The 25,575-nt window shown below is 45.0% G+C and overlaps 1 protein-coding gene and 1 long non-coding RNA gene across 7 annotated transcripts in view; both read left to right on the forward strand.

Moving 5' to 3' along the window:
• Positions 1 to 17,463, forward strand: part of LOC129384671 (angiotensin-converting enzyme-like) — a 223,014-nt gene extending 205,551 nt beyond the window's left edge. For all 6 annotated transcript variants that reach the window (XM_055070277.2, XM_055070281.2, XM_055070276.2 and 3 more), the window contains exons 12-14: positions 7,834 to 7,932; positions 11,187 to 11,309; positions 16,785 to 17,463. In XM_055070277.2, the coding sequence (XP_054926252.1) occupies positions 7,834 to 7,932; positions 11,187 to 11,309; positions 16,785 to 17,085 (523 nt within the window). In that variant the 3' untranslated portion in view covers positions 17,086 to 17,463. The remainder of the gene's footprint in view (positions 1 to 7,833; positions 7,933 to 11,186; positions 11,310 to 16,784) is intronic.
• Positions 17,464 to 20,525: 3,062 nt separating this feature from the next.
• LOC140218467 (uncharacterized) lies at positions 20,526 to 24,669 on the forward strand. Its single transcript, XR_011894734.1, has 2 exons — positions 20,526 to 22,706; positions 24,393 to 24,669. It is a non-coding gene; the product is annotated as an uncharacterized lncRNA (long non-coding RNA).
• Positions 24,670 to 25,575: the final 906 nt, after the last annotated feature.

A 25,575-nucleotide genomic window follows, 5' to 3' on the forward strand; every position in this document is an offset into this window, starting at 1 on the left:
TTCTATACATCTCCTTGATTCTCTTTTTGTTCCTCGAACTTAATATATATATCTTGAACCGCTACCTACGAACTGCTAAGTGGCGTGCCACCTGGTGCAATAGTATGCAATTGCAATGCAACTGTGCACGCATCGACACTAAGCGGCATGCATCTCACATCGCATGACAAGTCGCATGATAGGATGCCAATGATGACAGTTATTTGGTGACGTACCCTTTCAAACGGGGCAGTGACAGTTACTTGGCCTGCTTGATTTATTCACGTCAGCACTACATGGTTTTCATTCTAGGATGTTTATACATCTCAATCTTCTTTTTCTTTCTCAGGACTATCTCTCGTTATGCAAAGAAGGTGAGGCGTGCAGACAGGGCACAAGAGAAGAGAAGTGGACAACACGAACGCCGACGTTCGTGTTGTCTACTTCTCTTCTCTTGTGCCCTGTCTGCACTCTTCACCTTTTTTGCATAATGAATTCCTACCAACCAGCCTAGCTTTCTGTCGTTCTAAACTATCTCTCGTTCAGCTACCTATACTGGATGAATGAATAGATGTTATGAGCGTCCCCTTTGGGACGGGGCGGTGGGTTGCTCCGCCAAGCTCTTGCTATTATAATGCCTAATGTCCTACCTAAGTTAAAAACAAGAAAAAGAAAAAAAAAACACGATGACCTCCCACAAATTTCTTGAACCCCTATTGTGAACTTTGCTTTTGTACGTCTCTGTTTTTTGTCGTTTCCCTACTTCCACCAATCTTCCAATCGCTTCTTACTAGTCTCTATTGCAGACATGTTTACTTTCCCCTGCTTTTGCTGAACCCAAGGGCATCCAGGAGGCTAGTGGTGCCTAAATCAACCGCTGGGAAACTGCTACAACTGCAACTGCTGCATGCAACTGCTGCATGCCGCGCCACCTGGTGTAATATTATGCAAATGCAATGAAAAGTGCCCACGCATCAACGCTACGCGGCGCCCATCCCCAATCGCGTGACATGTGGAACGATACGATGTTAAGGATGATGAATGTTTACTGGCCTCCCCTCTGAAACGCTGCAGTGACAGATAGTCACCTAGACAGCTTGATTTCATAAAGCGTACTATGCACGTTTTTCATGCTAGCATTTTTGTATGCATCAACTTAATATTCTTTTTCTTCCTCAAACCTTCTCTATCTACCTTGTACCGTTACCTGTACACTGCTACATGGCCTGCCACCTGGTGTCATAATATGCAGCTGCAATGCAAAGTGATCGTGCATCGAAGTTACGCGGCGCGCATCTCGCATCGCGTGACAAGTGACACGATGCGATGCAAATGATGATCACGTTGATCGTGATGATTTATTGGCATCCCCTTCGAGACAAGGCCGTGACAGTTACCTAGCCTGTTTGATTTAATGAAATATGCCATACATGCTCTTAATGCTTGAATTTTTTATACATCTCATTGTCTTCATTTTCTTCATCAAGACTTCTCTAGCTTCCTTGTACCGCTACCTGTGCAACTGCTACGTGGCGTACCACCTGGTATAACATTATGCAACTGCAATGCAAAGTGTGCACATATCGACGCTACACGGCGTGCACCTCAAATCGCGTGTCTCCTCGAGCGCTAGGACGCGTGTAAGCCGCATTGTTTCGCTACAAGCTAGAAAAGCGTTAACGTGGTTTAGTGAAATAAAGAAAAGACGAAAAAAAAACGCTGGCGCGGCTCAGTGGGAGAGCAGCTGACTCTCGCGCAGTGCGAACGGGTTTAATCCCGGCGGGAACTGGGATTCTTTTTCTCATTGCCAGCAATAGCTGCGACGTACGCCAGCGGCGGTGGCGGACACCGTCGGCAACCGAAATGGCTGTTGCAATGAGCCCAAAACAGCTTACACTGTAAAATATAATTTTACCTAATCTAAGACAAGAACATTTTTTGCAAGCCAGCGCAGCCGGAGTCAGACCCGCGACCTGGAACTCGGCAAATCGCAACATCATTGCTCCAAAGTTGCCACAGCGGGCGGGACATGTTGCAGACAAACTGACAATAAAACTGCAAGTTAGGCAGAATATTGGGTGATATGAATGTTTAAACACTCAGAGTAACATCGGCTCTAGCTTCACATAATTCGACGCAATCCTCCTAATATACTGCGGTAGTGCGCATGAAATGCTTTTAGCTCCCTTTATCGGTGACCTTCAAGGGATCTTGAGCCAAAAGCCACAGCCGTTATCCAGACACTCACACGAGAAGATCAGGGCAGGTTGTAAGAACAAAACAAGATCAACCAGGCATCATCATCATCAGCCTGGTTACGCCCAATGCAGGGCAAAGGCCTCTTCCATACTTCTCCGACTACCCCGGTCATGTACTAATTGTGGCCATGCTGTCCCTGCAAACTTCTTAATTTCATCCGCCCACCTAACTTTCTGCCGCCCCCTGCTACGCTTCCCTTCCCTTGGAATCCAGTCCGTAACCGTTAATGACCCTCGGTTATCTTCCCTCATCATTACATGTCCTGCCCAAGCCCATTTCTTTTTCTTGATTTCAACTAAGACGTCATTAATTCGCGTTTGTTCCCTCACCCAATCTGCTCTTTTCTTATCCCTTAACGTTACACCTATCATTCTTCTTTCCATGGCTCGTTGCGTCGTCCTCAATTTAAGTAGAACCCTTTTCGTAAGCCTCCAGGTTTCTGCCCCCTACGTGAGTACTGGTAAGACCCAGCTGTTATACACTTTTCTCTTGAGGGATAATGGCAACCTGCTGTTCATGATCTGAGAATGCCTGCCAAATGCACCCCAGCCCATTCTTATTCTTCTGATTATTTCACTTTCATGATCCGGATCCGCAGTCACTATCTGTCCTGAGTAGATGTATTCTCTTACCACTTCCAGTGCCTCGCTACCTATCGTAAACTGCGGTTCTCTTCCGAGACTGGTAAACATTACTTTAGTTTTCTGCAGATTAATTTTGAGACCCACCCTTCTGCTTTGCCTCTCCAGGTCAGTGAGCGTGCATTGCAGTTGGTCCCCTGAGTTACTAGGCAAGGCAATATCATCAGCGAATCGCAAGTTACTAAGGTATTTTCCATTAACTCTTATCCCCAATTCTTCCCAATCCAGGTCTCTGAATACCTCCTGTAAACACGCTGTGAATAGCATTAGAGAGATCGTATCACCCTGCCTGACGCCTTTCTTCATTGGGATTTTGTTGCTTTCCTTATGGAGGACTACGGTGGCTGTGGAGCCGCTATAAATATCTTCCAGTATTTTTACGTACGGCTCGTTAACACCCTGATTCCGTAATGCCTCCATGACTGCTGAGGTTTCGACTGAATCAAACGCTTTCTCGTAATCAATGAAAGCTATATATAAAGGTTGGTTATATTCCGCACATTTTTCTATCACCTGATTGATAGTGTGAATATGGTCTATTGTTGAGTAGTCTTTACGGAATCCTGCCTGGTCCTTTGGTTGACGGAAGTCTAAGGTGTTCCTGATTCTATTTGCAATTACCTTAGTACATACTTTGTAGGCAACGGACAGTAAACTGATCGGTCTATAATTTTTCAAGTCTTTGGCGTCCCCTTTCTTATGGATTAGGATTATGTTAGCGTTTTTCCAAGATTCCGGTACGCTGGAAGTCCTGAGGCATTGCGTATACAGGGTGGCCAGTTTCTCTAGAACAATCTGCCCACCATCCTTCAACAAATCTGCTGCTACGTGATCCTCCCCAGCTGCCTTCCCCCTTTGCATAGCTCCCAAGGCTTTCTTTACTTCTTCCGGTGTTACCTGTGGGATTTCGAATTCCTCTAGACTATTCTCTCTTCCATGATCGTCGTGGGTACCACTGGTACTGTATAAATCTCTATAGAACTCCTCAGCCACTCGAACTATCTCATCCATATTAGTAATGATATTGCCGGCTTTGTCTCTTAACGCATAAATCTGATTCTTGTCTATTCCTAGTTTCTTCTTCACTGCTCTTAGGCTTCCTCCGTTCCAGAGAGCATGTTCAATTCTATCCATATTATACTTCCTTATGTCAGCTGTCTTACGCTTGTGGAGTAACTTGGAAAGTTCTGCTAGTTCTATTCTAACTGTAGGGTTAGAGGACTTCATACATATGCGTTTCTTGATCAGATCTTTCGTCTCCTGCCGTAGCTTACTGGCATCCTATTTAACGGAGTTACCACCGACTTCTATTGCACATTCCTTAATGATGCCCATAAAATTGTCGTTCATATCTTGAACACTAAAGTCCTCTTCCCGAGTTAAGGCCGAATACCTGTTCTGTAGCTTGATCCGGTATTCCTCTATTTTCCCCCTTACCGCTAACAGATTGATCGGCCTCTGCTATATCAGTTTTTTTTTTTGTTCCCTCCTCAGGTCTAGCCTAATTCGAGTTCTTACCATCCTATGGTCACTGCAGCGCACCTTGACGAGCACGTCTACAGCTTGTATGATGCCAGGGTTAGCGCAGAGTATGAAGTCTATTTCATTTATACTCTCGCCATTCGCGCTCCTCCACGTCCATTTTCGGCTATCCCGCTTGCGGAAAAAGGTTTTCGTTACCCCCATATTATTCTGTTCCGCAAACTCTACTAATAACTCTCCCCTGCTATTCCTAGTGCCTATGCCGTATTCCCCCACTGCCTTGTCTCCAGCCTGCTTCTCGCCTACCTTGGCATTGAAATCGCCCATCAGTATACTGTATTTTGTTTTAACTTTACCCATCGCCGATTCCACGTCTTCATAGAAGCTTTCGACTTCCTGGTCATCATGACTGGATGTAGGGGCGTAGACCTGTACGACCTTCAATTTGTACCTCTTAAGTTTCACAACAAGACCTGCCACCCTATCGTTAATGCTATAGAATTCCTGTATGTTACCAGCTATATCCTTATTAATCAGGAATCCGACTCCTAGTTCTCGTCTCTGCGCTAAGCCCCCGTAGCATAGGACGTGCCCGCTTTTCAGCACTGTATATGCTTCTTTCGCCCTCCTAACTTCACTAAGCCCTATTATATCCCATTTACTGCCCTCTTTTTTTACTGCCCTCTGAAATAAAAATTTTTTGCAGAAGCAATAAATTTTTATTTCTGCAACACTTTACCAAATTTTATTAAGGACGATCCCCAGAAGTTCTGGAACTTTATTAAGGAACGGAATAAATCCATAACGAACATTATCCACGATAGCATTCCAATAACTGATCCCAAGGCTGTTGCTAACCTTTTAAATGACCACTTCCACAGTGTCTTCTCACCACCGACTGAACCCTCTTTCCAAACTTCACCGTCCTGCTCTTCTGACGTTAACATTTCTCATGAAGGTGTACTTAACATGCTCCTCCGGTTAAAAGTAATATCATCTGTTGGTCCAGACGGCATTCCCAACACCTTCCTTCGGCGTTATGCGGAACATTTAAGTAAATTCCTTGTATTAATCTTTCAGGCCTCTCTACATTCCGCGGTACTTCCGCTCGATTGGAAAGTAGCACGTGTTGTCCCTATATTAAGAAAAGGTGACCCAAGCTCAGTCCTAAATTACCGTCCAATTTCCATATTATCCTCTTCTTGTAAATTAATTGAACACATTGTTGCTGACTACATTAATGATTTCTTAAACAAGCGCAACATTTTATCTCCTTTCCAACATGGCTTCAGGAAGGGGCTCTCGACAGTCACCCAATTAAGCACAGTCATTCACTCGTTTGCTTCTGTCCTTGACAAGGCTGGCCAAGTGGATGTGATATTTTTGGATTTTCAAAAAGCATTTGATGTAGTTCCTCACGACAAATTAATTTTTAAATTAGAATGCCTTGGTCTTCCTGCCTTTATCCTGTCCTGGGTTTCAGCTTACTTGACACGTCGCAAACAGTACGTAGTGATTGATGGGCAGCAGTCCGATTCTCTTTCAGTAACTTCTGGCGTGCCTCAAGGCAGCGTCCTTGGCCCACTACTATTTCTTATTTATTGTAATGACATAGTTGATGTAATAGAGGCCCCTGTCAATATTCGTCTGTTCGCAGACGACTGTATCATATTTAACGATATTAATACAGTTCATGATCAAGTATCTCTTCATTTAGCCTTAAACAACATTCTTGAGTGGAGCAACAAGTGGGGAATGAAACTTAACTCAGATAAATCTATGCTTCTACGTATAACAAACAAAAAACTACCCCTAAAATTTTCTTATTCTATTGGCCAAGATCCCTTGGCCGAAGTGAGCGAGTACAAGTATCTTGGAATTACAATTACTAACAACCTAAATTGGAACAGCCATATTGCTGCTACCGCCTCCGCTGCTTTCAGAAAGCTATGTCTACTTCGCCATAAGCTTAAACATGCATCCCATGAAGTAAAATCCTTAGCCTATACCACATTTATTCGACCCAAATTGGAATACGCGTGCGTTATTTGGGACCCGTTTACCAAAATCAACATATACGCCCTTGAAAGGATACAGAGAAGAGCCATACGTTTTATTTTTTCCAAATACGGCCGAGAAGAGTCTGTTTCTGAATTACTGCGGACAAATGGCTTTCACACCCTTCAAACGAGGCGAAAAATAATACGCCTGCAGTTTCTTTACTCCTTGATAAACCGTAAATTTTCTTTAGATCCTGGTCCATACTTAACAGTTTCCGCATCCAGGAAAACCCGTCATTCCCACCCCCTCGCTCTCTCCCCTTACGTTGCCAGGACAAGCCTCTTTAAATTTTCATTCTTTCCTCGAACCATAGAAGAATGGAACCTCATCCCTTTCCATCATCTGAACTCACCTGAATCAATTCAAACTCATATTCTTAGTATTTCCTAACAAACATTGCTGTTTCGTGTTATATTGTTTCATTTCTTGAATTTTATATTTTTGCAATTCTGCCTTTTATATATGTACTTTTATTTGTTACCATGCCCCTCCTGCATGGGCCACACGGCCTGCAGTGTGCTGTAAATAAATAAATAAATAAATAAATCCTCCAATAGCACTACTAGACTCGCCTCACTAGATAACGTTCTAGCCTTAAACGTTGCCAGGTTCAGATTCCAAAGGCGGCCTGTCCGCAACCGGGCAACCAGTCATAAATTAAGAAAATGCGGCATCTGGCCCTCAACCCTTCGTAAAGGACCGCCTTACATACGCTAGTTACTGCCCAAACAAGATGCAAAAGATGTTGCTTCCGCTTTATTCCTAATGTTTCTTCACGATATCACTGAATCAGTAACTTCTAGTACACTGAAGTTTTGTTTGTCATGTCCAATAGGCGACGTTCAAAAGGCAGATACAGGGCACCATACACTTCATTGTCACCTTTTGGTATTTTGGTGATGAGACAGGGATGCCGGCGCTCTTTAGAACACCAGCGGTCCGTGAGTTCCACAGCGCGAGCTTTGCGTCGCCTCGAGAGATGGCGCCACGCTCCGTGGCGCCTCCTTCAGGCGCTTTTGTCCCTCTAGCTGGGCAGTCCGCTCAGTCTCCCTGGCGTCTTTCAGTGCCTCTCATGTCACCTTCAGCCGGTTTTCTTCTTCTGGCTGGGCAGCGTCCATATGGACCAGTGCACATTATGGCTCAGTGCGGTGTGGTGCCGTTGGGTATGCCATTTCGAACACGCACTACACCCATTTTAAGATTGTGGCTAGTATCATCTCCAACCAGTCTGCTTTGCCAGTTGCCATTTCATGCTTGCATCTACTCTCGATTACGGGGGAGGCAGCAATTTCTTTCTTGTTGCCTTTTATTGTCAATGAAAAAGCGTTTTTTACAAAGTTTGCTGTCTTTCCCGATCCCTCGCATCTCTAGTATATATGAGGCGATTTCAAATTTCAAATTTACATTTCAGACTGAATTACCAAGGAATTTGTCCTGGTGTCCCACGAGCCCTGGATGACTTCGACCCACCATCGAAATACCACATATCTGCCAACGTACGATACATAAGGTAACACGTTTTAGTGCGCGGTTTATTGCATACCGTACATACATAGAACAACTTCTAGCAGAATGAAATCTGAAAAAAATGGTATAGTATAGTATTCAGCCGGAATCTATATACTCTCCAACCATGAAATATATGCGAATGTAGCTGTGGAAATAATTACGTATTTTTGCACTAAGAAGTGTACGGCGGCAGCTCGATCGTCACAAAATGCGCAGCAAGTTCGCAACTAAAGAGGTTATTCTCAAAATTTGTGCCTTTTAAGCGAACGCACAATACCGGTGTGCTTATTGTCTCTATAAAGCTACTGTGATGTTTTGACCACGTGTGGTTCTGTGACACAAGCATTAATTGCCGTATCACATATCATACAGCATGTAGTTGTGGATTGTTTTGTGGACGAACATAGAGATTTGTTTCCTCGCGAAAGAACCAATTTGATGGCAAAATGTAATTTTTGTGCTATAATATTTCTAAGCACCACTAGTGGTGCAAAATAGGTAAGAAATTGAAAATACCAGCACCGTTAGCGATTAAGATAGCATGGCGCCTGCCATGTTCCAAGAGCTAATAACAAAAGTAGTCACAAATAACTCTCGGAAGAAGGGGAAGCAGGCCTACTTTCGGCTTGCGTTCAATTCCGAAAAACTGCATAGCAAACATTAAAAGCAAAATTCTATAAACTATCCAATCAAGATATTGAAGCTACAATTATTCAATCAGGGATGACTTCACCAAATTTTAAAGTAACTGAACTAGCTAAAGCTGCGAAAAATGCATTCCATTTTAAAATGAGTACTTGAAGTTAAGTTTCCTGAAATTCAAAATTCTTTGTGCAAGGCTATAAAATATACATGTTATTGCACTGTGTATCATGCACGATATTCACCAACCTTGCCTCTTAAAATCATAAACAAGGGTTTCTTCAGAAAAAAACAATGCTCGTATAGTGCTATAAAGAAAGGTCTGTTAAAGTTTTCCACAAAATATGTTCTTGCGAAATATTATTTCAGTTTTTCTTCGTCTGGCAGTTATTCCCTTTACAAGGCCTGAGCAACTCCATTTCCTCCCCATTCGTTTCCTAACGCACAAAGCTATCTTCCTGTTTCTTAACGTTGTATCTACGTACTTTATTACAGCGAATGTTCCGCAGACACTAGTACGTTCTCCCAAATGTTACAGCCTCACAGTGCAATATCGTTGAAGTGCCGCTAATCTACTAGCAGCTTAACAAGTTTAGAAGACACGATATCTGTGAAAGAATTTTAATATCACCGTAACGTAAGCAAGCAGCCTGGTACTGGGATTCCCAGACTGTGTGTGATTTCTGGCGTATGGGTCCAACAGCGTGTTATATGGCTTTACTTGCAGAAGCCAGAAACTGTTCGTAAACTCGTACTTTCTTTTGCTGAACCCCTGCCCGTTAATTTTACACACTGACAGTACACGATCTTTTCAAAGCAAAAAATAACAAGCTTTCAGTGAATACTTGGGAGTGCCTGCCATGTGCGCTCGAACTAGGGTTGCCAACTGTCCAGTGGATGGGGGGGGGGGGGGAGGTGAGTGTTTGTGACAACTGACCCTGTCAATGCCAGATGCTCTTAGTGGGAACGTGAAGCAGTTTCACACTCCTTTTAACCCTATCTTCTCGGGATTCAAAACAAGAAATGGGTCGTTGTTGCGTGGCTCATACGGCTGATAATACAGATAGAGGTACTGTGGACGGTTAGAGCAATCACCAAAACTAGAGCCAGAACAAGGCTGAAGCCACCTTTATCTTTATGGCAATGCAACAGAAGACGAAAGGGAAGAATATGCAACCGAACTGCCAGGTGTTGTAAAAAAACCTGGTTTATTGGTTGTTATCCAGTAAAAAAAAGAAACTAAAGTTGGGGAATTTGGCCGGTCCGACTCGATGAAGTTAGGGCTCGAGACATTTACTCGAAAGTTCGGACTGTCCTAAATTCAAGATAATTGGCAGCCTGAACTCCAATTCATTTTTAGTAAAATATTTTATGATCTTGATTATCTCCAACTGCATGACCAAGTCTTCTGAGACCTGAAGACAGCTGAGGGACATATTTGATTTTTAAGTCGGTTATTACGGCGTGTTGCAAGCTGCTTGTTACAAACGTCAAAAAGCAGGTTTTTGTTTAAAAGATGCTGTGAGATGACACAAGCAGGATCTCCATGTACGTGTACAAATGAACTATTCCCTGATATTTTACATCATAAGGACGATTTTTTTTTGCATAAACATCGAGAAGAAGATGCAACTTCGTATCGTGGGTTGCCGTGTTGACTTTGACCCTTCATCCAGGATTTATATCTTATTTCCTGGTATTCAAAGGGCCGTTCGTGGTTGCTTCCCATCTTCTGTGACGACATAAGAACCTCAGCAAAATTAGTTTCATTTTTTTTCAAAAGCTAGCAGCAAGAATATGGCTGACCCGCCACGGTAGCACGGTGGCTACAGAGTTATGCTGCGCAGCTTGAGGTAGCGTGCACAATCGGGGCCGCAGCGGCCACATTTCTATGGGGGGTGAAATGAAAAACAGCAACGAAAACACGTGTAATTAGATTTAGGTGCACGTTAAAGAACGCCAGGTGGTCAACATTAATCTGGAGTCTTCTACTTAGGGATGCCTTATAATTAAATCACGGTTTATAATGTAAAAACCCAGCATTAAAATTTTTCCAATACGATTAAACTAGATTCATAATGTTCCCCATGCACCTGACAACGTATTCAAGGTAACGAGTTGCCTAATCGCTTCCGAGTTACTACTGAGAAGGATTCATGGCAATGTGAAATATGATGCATAAGGCTTCTCCAAGAGGCTGGACAAATGCACTCCTGCACAGCTTCCAAAGACTGAGTGTAGAACACAATGTCTTGTTGCTTTGCCAGGCATTGAACAATAACTGCGTTGCTCATATAATGCGAAATCCCACCAATAAACATTACCGCTTAATTTCCATGCGAGAGTGTGGGTAGTAGCAGTAGTTTAATAAGAAGCCAGGGAGGCCAATTCCAGTTCTCTTGAGAAACTCCTGTTCTTTTTTTTTTGTCTCATTAGTTGTTCATAGATAAGTTACACCAATGAGACCTGGCCCATTCAGTTGGTAACAAATAAAAACGAAATATGAATGACGTGAACTAGTATAAACTCACCAACTTTCAATTGCAGCTCCATCTACAAACCTTGTTATGAGAGTAACCCTGCATGACTTTTTTTTTGCTTTCGCCAATGCAGGTACTTTGCAAGCATCGTGTTGCAGTTCCAGTTCTACAAGGCACTTTGTGAAGAAGCCAATCACACTGGCCCATTGTACAAGTGTGACTTCTACAGGTCGAAAGAAGCAGGAAAATTATTTGGGTATGTTCATTATACATTGCCGGGAAGTATGTAAAATGGCAGCGAAATCTCATTGTACGCCCTCGAAAATTATGAAACGGAACACTGAAATCGCCTTCACGAGGCCACAGTGGCGAAACACAGACTCCACACAGAAAAGTATTCTTTGAAACCAAACGTTAACGGCAGAGCTACTTGTCACATTGCAACGTGTCAGATTAAAATGCACAGTTCCTGTATAACTGTTGCTTAGGCACACATTCAGCATATCTTCACGCATTGCTCATGACTGCATATTGTCTGCAGGACAAAGACACTTATTGCACACAAACAATGAACATAAATTGCAAGAAACCAGGGCCATGCCTGAATGTAGTTTGGAGGCATGGGTAGTAACAAATGAAATTCAAAGAACTTGGCCTAGTTAGAACGTGCTCCTTTTGTTTCTGCTTTTGCCACTTCCCGAGACGTTATCATTACTTCAGCTTGTATGCATAGTTTCAGGGCTAACTCGCCTTCGATGACCAAATTAGCAGCAGCGTAAAACCAATTGTCACATTACGGCTTGTAAGAGGGGTACTGTGGTGCCTGAAGCTCGCGAATGCCATGAGTGCAGACGGCGACAACACGCTGCAGAGGCTGTACGAGCGCTCCGACTAAATCCCTCGAAGACGATGACGACAACTGTAGTATGAGGCGTGCAACCAAAGCACGAAGCGCTGAGCCAATGAGGAGCCTACACGACAGGGGTGAAGCAGAAAAGAAGCGAAGAAGGTCAGCTGGCAGGAAGGTGTGCGCCAGTGCTCCGGGTGCAAGAATCAAGTCGTTGGGCGTCGGGGCCCGGCGTGTTTTGTGCCTCCTACTGGAACAGGAGGACCTTCCAGAGGTGCAGTCACCGCGTCCTTTCCTGTCGCAGGAAAGGAAGGAGCTGAGCGACGTCGGAGAAGTGGAACCTGTGCACCGGGATAAGAGGTGAAGCCATTGGCCTTGGTGCCCGGCGTCGAGAGCTCTACCGTGCTACCTTCCTACGTTCCCGCAGTTAAAACCGAACCTATTTCTGCATCTTCGGATTCCTGCTGTTCGCCTGTGGGAAACCTCGACCTTCGACGGTATCTTGCATCGCCGTCACTACTGACTTTGAGCGCCGCCTCCGTCGCCACACTTTCGCCCATCTAGTCCATCTCGTAACTTCAGTGTAGACCATGAAACTTGATTTTCATCTTCCCTTTGAGACTTGTACTTTGTGTTTGATGAACTGCGTCTCTTTGTTGAATATTTGTCCTCATTTTCCCGCAATTGAGCGAATTAACCCCTTCATGCGCTGAGGTTCTGAATGAGCAGCGAATAATCTGTTAAAAGACCTTCATACCATGCACCCCCCCCCCCCCACTTCATGCTTTTCTGGTGAACTTTCATTTGTACATTACCTTTCAGTGGTCTAGTAAGCAAACTCTAAATATCATAAAAAAACTACATAAAGCACGATGGCAAGTTGTTATGTGCAACATATTCTTTTTGCCAAACACAGAGCAACCTGCGGTAGGAAATAAACAAACCACCCATATTCAACTTAATGTTTGAATCTAAATGTAGCAAAGCTTGGATGAGTTAGAAGGTAGCAGCAGTAGCGGATGGCACGTACATGGTCTATATCATATATATATATATATATATATATATGAAGGCAACGTATATATATACGTTGCCTCTTATATGAAGGCAACGTACAATTCTTGTTGAAGGGAAGATGTTGAGAGCCGCATGAACGACGAAATATGTAACATACTGACGACGTTTCGTCATTCCATGCCCTCTCTGTCACAGAGGCACAAACTTATTACGAGGGATCGGCCAAGCCGAAAAATAAGAAAGGTATGAAAATCGTAGAAGCCATTGATTATAATCATCATCATCATCATCATCCGCCTGGTTACGCCCACTGCAGTGCAAAGGCCTCTCCCATACTTCTCCAACTACCCCGGTCGTGTACTAATTGTGGCCATGTTTTCCCTGCAAACTTCTTAATCTCATCCGCCCACCTAACTTTCTTCCGCCCCCTGCTACACTTCCCTTCCCTTGGAATCCAGTCCGTAACCCTTAATGACCATCGGTTATCTTCCCTCTTCATTACATGTCCTGCCCATGCCCATTTCTTTTTCTTGATTTCAATTAAGATGTCCTTAACTCGCGTTTGTTCCCTCACCCAATCTACTCTTTTCTTGACGTGCCTCATAATCAGAAAGTGGTTTTGGCACGCAAAATCCCATAATTTCTTTTTGCTCTATTCTCATCCCTTAACGTTACACCTACCATTCTTCTTTCCATAGCTCGTTGTGTCGTCCTCAATTTAACTTTAAGTGATTATCATGCGTTATTGCAATAGGAAGTCTGTGTGATTGGAAGATACCTATAAGCCAACACTATATGTGGATAATTTATGCCGTGTTATACTGTTTGTTTACGCAGAACAAAGCACAGAAAGGTCAGTGGTCCTACTTTGTCAGTCAACATTTGATTGCGACGTAATTAATCTATTTGAAGAGGAAATTACGTACTTACATGCTCACACCAAACCCCTGGGAGTTTAGGCAAAGAAGATGTTACTTTAAAGAAGAAAGCCTGTTTGAGTGATGCCTTATGTGTCCTGTTCCCCTAATCCCCCCGAACTCGGCCAGTGCAATTTGTCTAAGCTACACATCAATAACACTGACGGACTGTGACAAATCACAGATATAGGAATTAGTTTATCTCTATACTTATAGCCATTTATTCAAAGACTAATTTTACTTCAGACGCCCCTCTATACCGGCCTATGAATCAGTCCCTTTCCTAGTCACTGCTGATATACTATCACGCGCCGTTTAGGCAATTCTCTTCGCCAGTATGGCTAAACACATTTTCAATTAAATATACATAGTCAGTACACCGTTTTATGTATACATATACGCATTGTCGTTCATACTTAAGAACATTCCAAGTAGCACAAAAGGACGCAGGCAAGGGGCAGAGAAAACAGAGCGGACGAAGTCTGTTTTATTAACCTTGCGCAGACTCTTTACTCAAACCTTCCTCTTCGCCTTCTTGCATTGCTTGATACTTTCTTAAAATGAGTGTGCACCAACTCGCCCAACTTTCGTTACTTGTGTCATTCATGCTGTACTGGATATGATATATATGAAGGCAGCATTGATGGAAATGAAACATTCTGGTGCTGTGTGCAACCACAACATGCGAGAAATGTGGTTTCCTGAGTGCTCTCGTAGAAGAAAGCCGCATATGTTTACAGCAACCATGTAGCTGTAGATGCCGTTAAGCCAACGCCTATTTTCACTGCGTCATAATTAGCAGGCAATGCTGCCGACGCTATGCATGTAGTGCAGTCATGGATCGTGCAAACTTACCACTGCGTACTTTATGGTGACGTGCCCCTTGACCTGCGATACCTTCTGCAGAATAAGTTCTTCATACGTCGCCTCTGCAAGACACGGCCATTTTATGACAAATCATGCATTGCTTGCATGTATATTTCGCATATCTCATGGACTAAGTATCGTCAGCCGATGAACTGCAGTATGTTGTGGGGGCTGTACAAATAGTATCCCATTGGCTCAACCCATGGGGAATTGCCTCAGATCGGTAACACCTTTCGTGTGTTAATTTCTTCACGTGCAATGTGTTGTATAGCCAATTTTACCCCCCATTACGAAACTCAGTTTCTTGCTTTCAAATGTGGCGCAATATTTTTTGGTCACGAACGCTGGAAATGTAAGAGAGAAAGAGAGAGAGAGTGAGAGAGAGAGAGAGAGGAAAGGCACGGAGGTTAACCAGAGGCGAGTTTCTGGTTTGCGGCCCTACACAGGGGTGGGGGATATGTTGTAAGAAGACCCTTTAGCCCATGCAGTGGTATCGACAATGCATCAAATGTACTATAAGTAGGAGTAGTCGGTCATTGCAATGATAACTCTACATGCTTTGGATGAACAGAGTATCACCACACGCAAGTCTCTTGTTCCGGCTATGCCTCCAGTAATCCACAGAGGGCAATACGGAGACGAAGTGTATAAGGACGGCTATTATCAATCAATTAGTTTATCGCCCTTAGTCATTCGATCTACAATGCAGGATTCAAAAAGACAGGGCCCAAAAATTCTTCAGTGAGTTCTGCAAAAGGTCCACAGGTTACAAAAGGTGAATGCATCATGAGTGATCATGCGACTTATGCAAATATTAGAGAAAGAAGGCAGCATAAAGTAACACAGCAGTAAATGCCAAAGGGAGGTGGAGACAGTCACTTAAAGCTCGCGTGCTCAAATGCATGTACACTCGAACCTCCTAATAATGAAACCGGACTTAATGACGTAAGTGAAATTCCCCCTGAAATTCCCATAGAGATCCATGTATTTTAAACCTCGTTTCAACGATGCGAAATTGTCCAGCCAATAGATATAACGAACTAGATTCATTTCCGAAACCAAAAAAAAGTACTCAGCCGTTGCGCGCCGATTATATCGCTTTCCGCAGGGTCCGGCATTCGTTCGCCGCGGTAGTTCAAAACTCCCGCGAGCCTGCGTCGGATAGTTCGCCGAGAGGCAGTGGTCTTTTTCATCGACGCGCGTGCTTGCGCATAAGCATCAGCTCATTATCGCATTTCTCCACTGACCTCTCTTTATCGCGCGTGCCTGGCCACGCTGCGCGGCTACACGCGGCGGTGCGAAAGATTAGTGCGTTCACTTCTACACGCCGCGCAGGCAGGCATAGCGTGACGTGGCGTCCGAGATCTCCCCAGTGTAACCTCGGGGGTCACCAGCCAGTCACGCCATGCTGCGCGGATACGCGCAGCGGTGCGGAAAATTCGGGCATTCACTTCTCTTTCCCTACAGTGCGCCGCGCATGCAGCCGCAGCTGGGCCTGGCCTCAGAGACATCAGAGCGCAATCTCGGGTGCCATGCCCAGGCCGTGGATTCACTTATCCTGCAACATGCCGTATGAGCTAGCAGCTAGGCATGGCCTCAAAGACCACACTGGCATCGGTGCTATCTAGGAGGCCACGAGCTGGCCGAGCCAAGCCGGCGCCGCGAAGTTCGCTTGCCTCCTCGATCGTACATCGGAGCGCTATGTTGTGTGCCACGTGCTTCTCGACCGCGACGAGCCAAGTGGAAGGCGAGCGCGAAAGACAATCACAATGGTCTATCTAAAGGGTGTTGCGTGATGTGTTAAGCCGCGTGTTGCACACACCCAAGATTCTTTTTCTATCTTATTCAAATTTCATCGCATGCGTGGCCGTGTAGCAGTTCCGCAGGCCGCAACGCCTTTGTCTTATTTCCATGTTTACAAATGTGCACCTCGTTAGGCAGGTAGTGCAATAAAATCGCAATAATTGATGTAACGAAGTAACTTCGGCTGCCCCTTCAGCTTCGCTATAAGAAGGTTTGAGTGTGTCATGTTGGAGTAACAAATCAGAAGCAGTACTCTAAACACCCATCATTTTTCTTGCAGAGATGTAATGGAGCTGGGATATTCCAAACCATGGCCGGAAGCCTTGGCCATGCTAACCAAAGGCAGGACGAGAGAAATGGATGCCAGTGCACTATTGGAGTACTTCGAACCACTCTATCTATGGCTCAAGGAGTACAACAAGGGAACATACGTTGGCTGGAGGAACGACAACCCGACTTCTTGCCCAACAGCTACGAGAATCTGCCCTAGAAAGAGAGAAGGCAAAGACAGGAAAGTCAGGGAGGTCAACCAGAAGAAAATCCGGAGGTCAACCAGAAGAGCACCTAGAAAGTATAAATAAGCAGGGGCTCAACACCCCAGTTACCTGTTTAAGTGATTTGCTTTGCGGTCTACATTTCGAGATCTATAAAGCTTAAGCGTTATGATTCATAAGCATTATGATTCCAAATGAGGCCTGCTACTTTTGCATTTATACAACACTTCTTTGCCAAAGTAGTGCTTTCAGCAGTAACTGTGTAACATGTCCTCCTAGGATAAGACTACGCGAACATCGTAGAACATTGTGGAGTTTAGTGCCCCGAAACTGCATAAGGTGTTATCAGCGGCGCCTGAGCGAGGGGAACTCCGGAGTAATTTTGATCACCTGGAGTTCTTTAAAGGGACACTAAAGAGAAACATTACATGTGTTTAGACGAATAAAGTATCATTTAGAAACTTGCGTTTTCGTTCATTTCGAGTAATAGAATCATCACATGAAGGGCAAATGAAGGTCAAAGTTCCATTTATTTTTTATTTCGCACCGAAAACCAGGCACCGGAACGTCACAGATTTCAAAGGAGATTTTGTATTTGGGCCAATGTATCTCAGAAAAATTTTCTGAAACTTAATAAGTTCAACACTTTCGCACTTGTAGAATACAATGTAGTCCATGATTAGCCATAAAGAAATTAAATAGGCCCAACTAGACGCAGTCAAAATTCATTGCATCATGGCTAGCTGGTGCGCAAACTTGAAAGCGGCGTCGCCACTTGTTTTGGTATCTTTTTTGGTACATCAAACCTCTTCTAAGGTAACGTGCGACCTTTTTGGTAATGTAAAAGTGCGATTCGCCTAACAGGCTGAGAAAACTTTATCTTCTTTAAACGTACACCCAATGCACGCTACACGAGCATTCTTGCATTCCATTCGCATTGGAATGCAGCTTCCGCTGCCAGAGTCGAACCCATGACCTCGTGCTCGGCAACGCAGCGTCACAGCCACTGAGCTAAAGCGATGGGTGAGCACCGTAAAATGACGTTGGTGAATAGTGAAAGGCAAATGAGTCGGCACACTATATCAAATTATTTTTTTTTTCACATATGGGTGCACCATAAGCACAGTTCTTCAGCCGCGTTGAATTTAGCGCCGCTCAAGAAGCCACGTCTAAATGGATCTCCTTCCTCGAACACTCGCTCTATGGGAGTCAGCTCTCACTCAGCGGTAGAATTTGCTCATAGGATTCGTGTATAGCAGATTCTTGAAGGAACACCTACATGACAGTTCTAGCCTGTCATTTTTTTTACGGTAAATAACGATCGAAGAGGCTGCAGACCCTTCAGACCTTAGAAAGAACACAGGCTTAACACCTCGTGCGGCGGTGTAGCAATCTTTGCAGACAAGTATGTAGCTTGTCGCCGCGCAGCCATACAGACACCCCTAGAGGCAGTATAAGTTAAGCCTGTTTCACATGCAAACGATTGAGCGAATTTGGCTAACAGCGGTACGGCGCTGCGAAGCTTTTCGCGAGGTTTCGTTTCACATGCAATGCCGCCGCGCGTTTTTCGCCGCTGCGAATATCAATGTTGCTGGCAAAAAAAAAAACACGGGACTTTCAGCCAGTTTCGGCAGTTTGCGACTACCAGCACAAACATTGTTTTGTCGCTGCTTTTCACATTTTCATTTTATTGATACATATCCTGCGTTCTAAGTGTCTAAATCATGCTTACTTCTAATCTTTTGTGTTGTTTTTCTAAAAAAAAAAAAAATGCGCATATGCGGCGCACAAACTCGCGAGCGCCTCGGCACTGTGCCATAATGGATGCTAGCGTGTCGACGGAGATGGATTTATGTGCGCCACATGATGATTCTCACAGGCATCTTTTGCATGTATTTAGATAGGAGCACCCACGTTAAAGCTTCCGCTTAACTAAAGGAATGCCAGCTTTCTTTTTCTCGCGTCTGCGTAATTAAAACAATACTTGTACAACTTGACTGCGCAGAACAACTGAACGGAATAAAGAAAACATCCAAGGAGCGTGTGATGTGTGCGTAAACCGAGACAATGAATACAAACGCGTGCTCGCAGAAGCGCGACGAAGAACGCTTCTGTGTGAATCACGGCAAACGCACGAAGTCTGCGCGGCGACAAAGATCGAGTTTCCGACAAGCCTCAGCATTTCGCTAGAGAGGCCAGAAAAATTACTTTTAACACAAGCATCGTCATGCCGTTCAAGAGTCTGCAGCATTTAAAAAATTAACAACACTGACAATCTCGCAGTTCAATACAACTGGCGTTCTTGTTTACCGGTGTGACAATGTTTTAGCAAGGCGTCCCTGAATTCTTCCCAAAGGGACTCCCCTATTGCGGAAGTTGTCTTTCACATTCCACAGCCGTGGCCGTTTCGAAACCTCACTGATTAGCAATTCGTTGAAAAGCTATCTTGGCATGCTGCCCGTACCACCGTGTAGCGAGTAAACAAACATTGTCCTATGCGCAGGCTTTCCCGCACTAGTCCTCCACTGGTCACGTGGCGAGGCGGGCCGTGATTGGTTCGGAAGCGGTGCTGCGGCGCTGCCGCCGCGATGAAATTCCAACTTGCCCGAACCTCGTCGCTCCAGCCGCTAGTGCCGCCACCGTCGCTCGAAACACGTTTCTGCGTCGCGGTGGCAACAATCGCGAGCATTTTCGCTTGCATGTGAAACAGGCTGTAGAGGGGCTCTTTTCAATAAGTTGGATGTGTGTTGTTTAGTGGCGCAAGGGCCAGGTGTGGCCAAAGAGCGCCATGACTGATAATGCTGTGTTAAGCGCTGATTGGTGAGTCACGATGATGGGGTGTAACATGGCTGTAAAGTGGCCTAAAATTAATCGCTATTGTAGGAGCATAAAACGATATATAGGTATAAAATTATGACAGTGATACGTGGAGTGGTCTCTGGGTATAGTACGAGTGACAAGTGATCATGGGGCTAAAATGCATGAATATGGATATAGCACATATGTCTCCTTAAAGCCTTTGAGCCCAAAGGCTGCGAGGCAGGTGCTTTCTTTTAATGCAGCTACCGCAGCAGAAACCTCTGTTAAGAGGCTGTGCTACGGATTTCCTGGAGCTATAATATGAAAACTATGTACAGCTTTTAAAAATTGAAACAATGATTGATGTTTAAAGAGAGGTTCCATACCTATAATCATTTGGGGATGAAGTGGAATTTGTTGCCGGTGAGGTAATGGAAAATGCTTTTCCCTATTTGCATCTAATTCTCTGCATTGCATCAGGATGTGAACCACGGTAAGTGGCTCACCACATTTATCACACGTGGGTGGATCACCACCTGACAAGAGGTATGCGTGTGTACTGTATGTGTGTCCTATTCTAAGTCTGCAAAGTGTTACTTCCATGCGGCGGTTCTTTGATACCGGCGGCCAGTTACCAAGATACGGCTTGATAACATGTAGTTTATTTTCTGTTTGTTTGTCACACAAGCGCTGCCAGAAAGCCCTTAGCTTTTTTCTTATTGAGGGCTTGAGGTCCATTACAGGGACAGTCGTGGAAGTGTCTGCAGCGTTCGTGTGGACGGATGTGGCTAGCTGGTCAGCCAACACGTTTCCTTCAATCTCGCGGTGCCCCGGCACCCAGCATAATACGATATGCTGCCTGGACGCATAGGCGGTGCATAATGCTGAATAGAGAGATACAATTATAGGATTTTGATATTTCTTCACAGTTTTCAATGCGTTTACGACGCTCAAAGAGTCTGTATATATAACTGCCTTTGGGATATTTAGTTCTTTAATGTGTTTAACGGCAGCCAATATGGCGTAGGCCTCTGCTGTAAAGATACTTGTGCTCGTGTGCAGAACACCGGTATCCGAAAAGGATGGACCGACTGCTGCGTAAGATACGCCAGAATTACACTTTGATGCGTCTGTAAAGAATTCAGGACAGGAGTATTTGTGTTGTAATTCCAGGAAGTAGTTTCGTATATGAGCGAGAGGAGCGCGCTTTGTAACAGTTATGAAGGATGTATCACACTCTATTTGTTGCCACTGCCACGGTGGGGGCCGTATAGCAGGGGACATAAGGTGGTATTCAAGCAGGGGAACCCTTGTTTCTTCAGCTGTGTCTCTAACACGCAGTGAAAAAGGTTGTGCGACTGTGGGTCGGTTGCGAAAAAGTTGAGAACTGTACAAATCATTTATAGTGGAATACGCGGGGTGCTCACTGTTTGCGTTCACTCTCAGAAAATACATGAAAGACGAGTATGTTCTCTGCAGATTAAGAGACCACTCATCCGATTCAACGTACAGGCTTTCCACTGGGCTTGTTCTAAAGGCGCCTGTGGACAGGCGAATTCCTAAGTGGTGGACAGGGTCTAGCATCTTTAGTGCAGTTGGAGTAGCCGACTGGTAAACTATGGCTCCATAGTCTAGTCGTGTGCGTATAAGGCTTTTATACAAGTTTATGAGGCATTTTCTATCACTGCCCCAGGTTGTGCGTGAGAGAACCTTTAAGATATTCATTGTTTTCATACATTTGTTTTTAAGATGCTTTATGTGCTGTATAAAAGTTAATTTCGCGTCTAAAATTATGCCTAGAAATTTATGTTCCCTGTTTACAGGCAGACGCGCATCATGCAACACAATTTCAGGATCAGGATGCAGGCCTCTTTTTCTAGAGAAAACGACACAGGTGCTTTTTTGTGGGTTCAGTCTGAACCCGTTCTCATCAGCCCATTTGGAGACCTTGTTAAGACCAAGCTGGACCTGTCGCTCACAGATTGCGAGAGAACTTGACTGAAAACCTATCTGCACATCGTCAACATATGTTGAATAAAAGATGTTATGCGGTATGTGTAGACGGAGAGAATTCATTTTTACTATAAATAGCGTGCAGCTGAGCACCCCGCCCTGCGGAACTCCAGTCTCCTGTACAAATTTCCGTGACAAGACATTGCCCACTCGAACACGGAATGTGCGATTAGCCAGATAACTTTTGATAACATTGAACATATTACCACGTATACCTAAGTGTGAGAGGTCTCTCAATATCCCAAACCGCCACGTAGTATCATAAGCTTTCTCCATATCAAGGAATACAGATAAGAAAAACTGCTTATGGACAAAAGCTTCACGGATACGTGCCTCGATGCGTATAAGCTGGTCACTGGTAGATCGACCCTCCCGAAACCCGCACTGGTATGGGTCGAGCAAATTGTTTGATTCGAGGAAGTGTAGTAGGCGACAGTTAATCATTTTTTCGAAAACTTTGCAGAGGCAACTTGTTAATGCTATGGGTCTGTAGCTTGATACAGAGGAAGGATCCTTTCCTTGCTTTAGAATTGGAATTACAATGGCCTCCTTCCAAACAGAGGGGATCTCGCCGGAAAACCATATAACGTTGTAAAGGTAAAGGAGGGTTTTCTGTGTTTCGGATGGTAGTTGTTTTAACATATCATATATTACGCGGTCTGAACCTGGGGCGGATGTATTACAACAGTTAAGTGCTGCCTGCAGTTCTGCTATGCAGAATGGTTCATTGTACGCCGCACTTTTAGCAGATTTTGTTTCTAACTTTTGCTGTTCTATTTGCGTTTTGTACTTTAGGAAGGTTTCGGAGTAGTGTGAGGAGCTCGATATGTATTCAAAGTGTGCTCCAAGAAAGTTGGCTTGATCTTCAAGGCTTTCTCCGTGGCTATTTACTAGAGGTAAAGAATATGTTTGTTGCCCATTAACTTTCTTCACTCTATTCCAGACTTTTCTCTCATCTGTATAGGACTTGATGCTTGATATGAAGTTTGCCCAACTCTCTCGTCTTGCTTGTCGGCGCGTTCTCCTTGCCTGGGATTTGACATGTTTAAAGTTTTCCAGGTTTTCAGCTGTTGGAGAATCGCGAAATATCGCCCACGCTTTGTTCTGGTTCCTCCGTGCTTGCCTGCATGCATCGTTCCACCAGGGAACACGCCGCTTGGAACCCATGCCGCTCGTTTGTGTAATACATTTACAGGCGGCATCCAGTATAAAAGCTGTAAAATATGCAACAGCGTCATCTATGGTTATACCGGACATCTCAGACCAGGTCATGTGTGTAAGAGTTCGGTACTGTTCCCAATCGGCTGAGTCAACCTTCCACCGAGGGACCTGCGGGGGAAGTTGATCTTGTTTCGGCGTAGTTAGGATTATTGGGAAGTGGTCACTCCCATACGGGTTGTTAAGCACATTCCATTTAAAATAGGGTAAAAGCGTCGGCGATAAAATGCTAAGATCTATGGCAGAGTATGACTTGTTGGCTAGGTTAAAATATGTGGGCTCCTTCGTGTTCAAGAGACATGTTCCGGAGGAAAAAAGCACCTGTTCAATGACGCGACCTCGCGCATCACAGCGTGAATCGCCCCACAAACTACTGTGTGCATTAAAATCACCGAGAATCATATAGGGCTCCGGGAGCTCATCTATTAATGATTCTAAGTCGCGTCTGTGAAGCTGATAATGTGGTGGTATGTACAAAGAGCAGGTGGTAATGAGTTTATTTAAAAGTACGGCTCGAACGGCCACGGCCTCAAGGGCCGTTTGGAGCTTCAGATGCTGACACGCTACACTTCTATCAGCAATGATGGCTACACCGCCAGATGATGCGACAGCATCCTCGCGGTCTTTCCGGAAAGTCATGTATTGTCGAAGGAAGTTAGTGTGCTTGGAAGTTAGGTGGGTTTCTTGCACACACAGCACTTTAGGTTTAAACTTACAGAGAATTTCTTGGATGTCTTGTAGGTTTCTTAATAATCCTCTGATATTCCACTGTATGATGTCATCCATGTTAAAAGAAATTGTGCTGTGTGTCTCAAGAGAGAGGAAAATGACATTACTTTACAGGGCCTTTGTTAGGCCCTGTAATTGGTGTTTTGTCCTTTTTGGAGCGGTCAAGAGAACCTCGCCGCTCCTTCGGCGCTACCTGCGCCGTTTGGCTTGGACTGGTGTCCATGGCCTCTTGCGAGGCAGGGGACACCCGCTCCAGAGAGCGATGTGTGCGTCGCGTAGACTTCGTCTCAAGCGACGGAGTCTTCGTCCCCACGGGTCCGGAGGTCGACAGGACCCCTGTGGCCTCTGCGGTGCCCTGGCTGCTGCCGGAGCTTGAAGATGCCACTGGTGTGGACACTTTGAGAGATGGCAGGGCAGCGTTGGCTGCTCCCACCGTAGGGGCGGGTGGCGTTAGCCTCGGCACGCTAGGCGTGATCCGGGCTGCCGCCAGAGGCCGTTGTGGTGCCGCCCCCCGTTGCACCACTTCAGCGAAAGATGTTTTCAGTGAAAATAACGAAGAGACCCTTTGTCGTGCTTCACGGAATGTTATGTTCTCCTTAAATTTTACTGTAATTATTTCTTTTTCTCTCTTCCAGGCTGGACAAGCTCTGGAGTACGCAGGGTGACTGCCGTCGCAGTTCGCACAATGTACCTCATCATTATTGCAGTCGTCAGCAGAGTGACCGGTTGCGCCGCACTTTGCGCACATAAGCTGTCCTCGGCAGCTCTGGGATGCGTGACCAAATCTCTGACATTTGAAGCAACGTCGCGGGTCAGGAATATAGGGTCGAACATGCAGTTTTACATAGCCGGTTTCAAGAGACTCGGGTAAAGTAGTTGAACTGAAAGTGAGTATTAAATGCTTCGTTGGGATTTCGTTGTCATTCCGTCTGATTTTGATGCGCTGCACATGAATTACGCCTTGGTCCTTCCATTCATCCAGGAGTTCTTCTTCATTCAGTGTCATTAGGTCTTCATCTGAAACTACGCCTTTGACTGTGTTCATAGTTCGATGTGCGCTGACAGAAACAGGGATGTTACCAAATGCTACGAGGTGTGCAAGTCTGTTGTATTGTTCCTTGTCCTTTAGTTCGAGGAGCAAATCCCCACTTGCCATCTTTGTTACTTTGTAACCAGCTCCAATGGTCTCTTTTAGGCACTTGGCTACAAGAAATGGTGAAATTACTCTAGCTTTAGTAGATAACTGTTCACAGTGAAGTACGTGGAATTTCGGGAAAGTTTCTTTGTTTTTCGGAATGAATAGCGAGGTTGCGTCGGTGCGTACCCTTTTCGAGGCACGATCGGGTGAAAACGGGTTCGAGGATCCCATGGAAAAAAGTAAGTTGTTCGGCAACGGCGTCTGCCACCCACCACGGAGCCCAACAAGGGGACGTGGCAGAACATGTAAACAAGTCTGCACAGCGCCAGCAGTATGCCGTTACTATAACCCAATATGGTATACCCAAGGTAGGACAGCCACACCAGGTTAACCCTTGCCGCCAAGAAAACTCGAAGTGAATGGAAAAGATGAGAAGACAGGAAAGATGAAAAGGGGAAGAGAAAGACGAAGATGAGGGTAGAGAGAGACAGGAAAAGGCGACTGCCGGTTTCCTCCAGGTGGGTCAGTCTGGAGGTGCCGTCTATGTGAAGCAGAGGCCGAAGAAGTGTGTTGCCTCCGCCGGGGGGCCTTAAAGGTCCTAACACCCGGCATCGGCTCAACCTCCAGGATCCCCCTTTCCCCAGACACGGCTAAGCCGCGCACGGCTACACGCGGGAAGG

The sequence above is a fragment of the Dermacentor andersoni genome, chromosome 5, assembly GCF_023375885.2.
Source record: "Dermacentor andersoni chromosome 5, qqDerAnde1_hic_scaffold, whole genome shotgun sequence".
NCBI lineage: Eukaryota > Metazoa > Arthropoda > Arachnida > Ixodida > Ixodidae > Dermacentor > Dermacentor andersoni.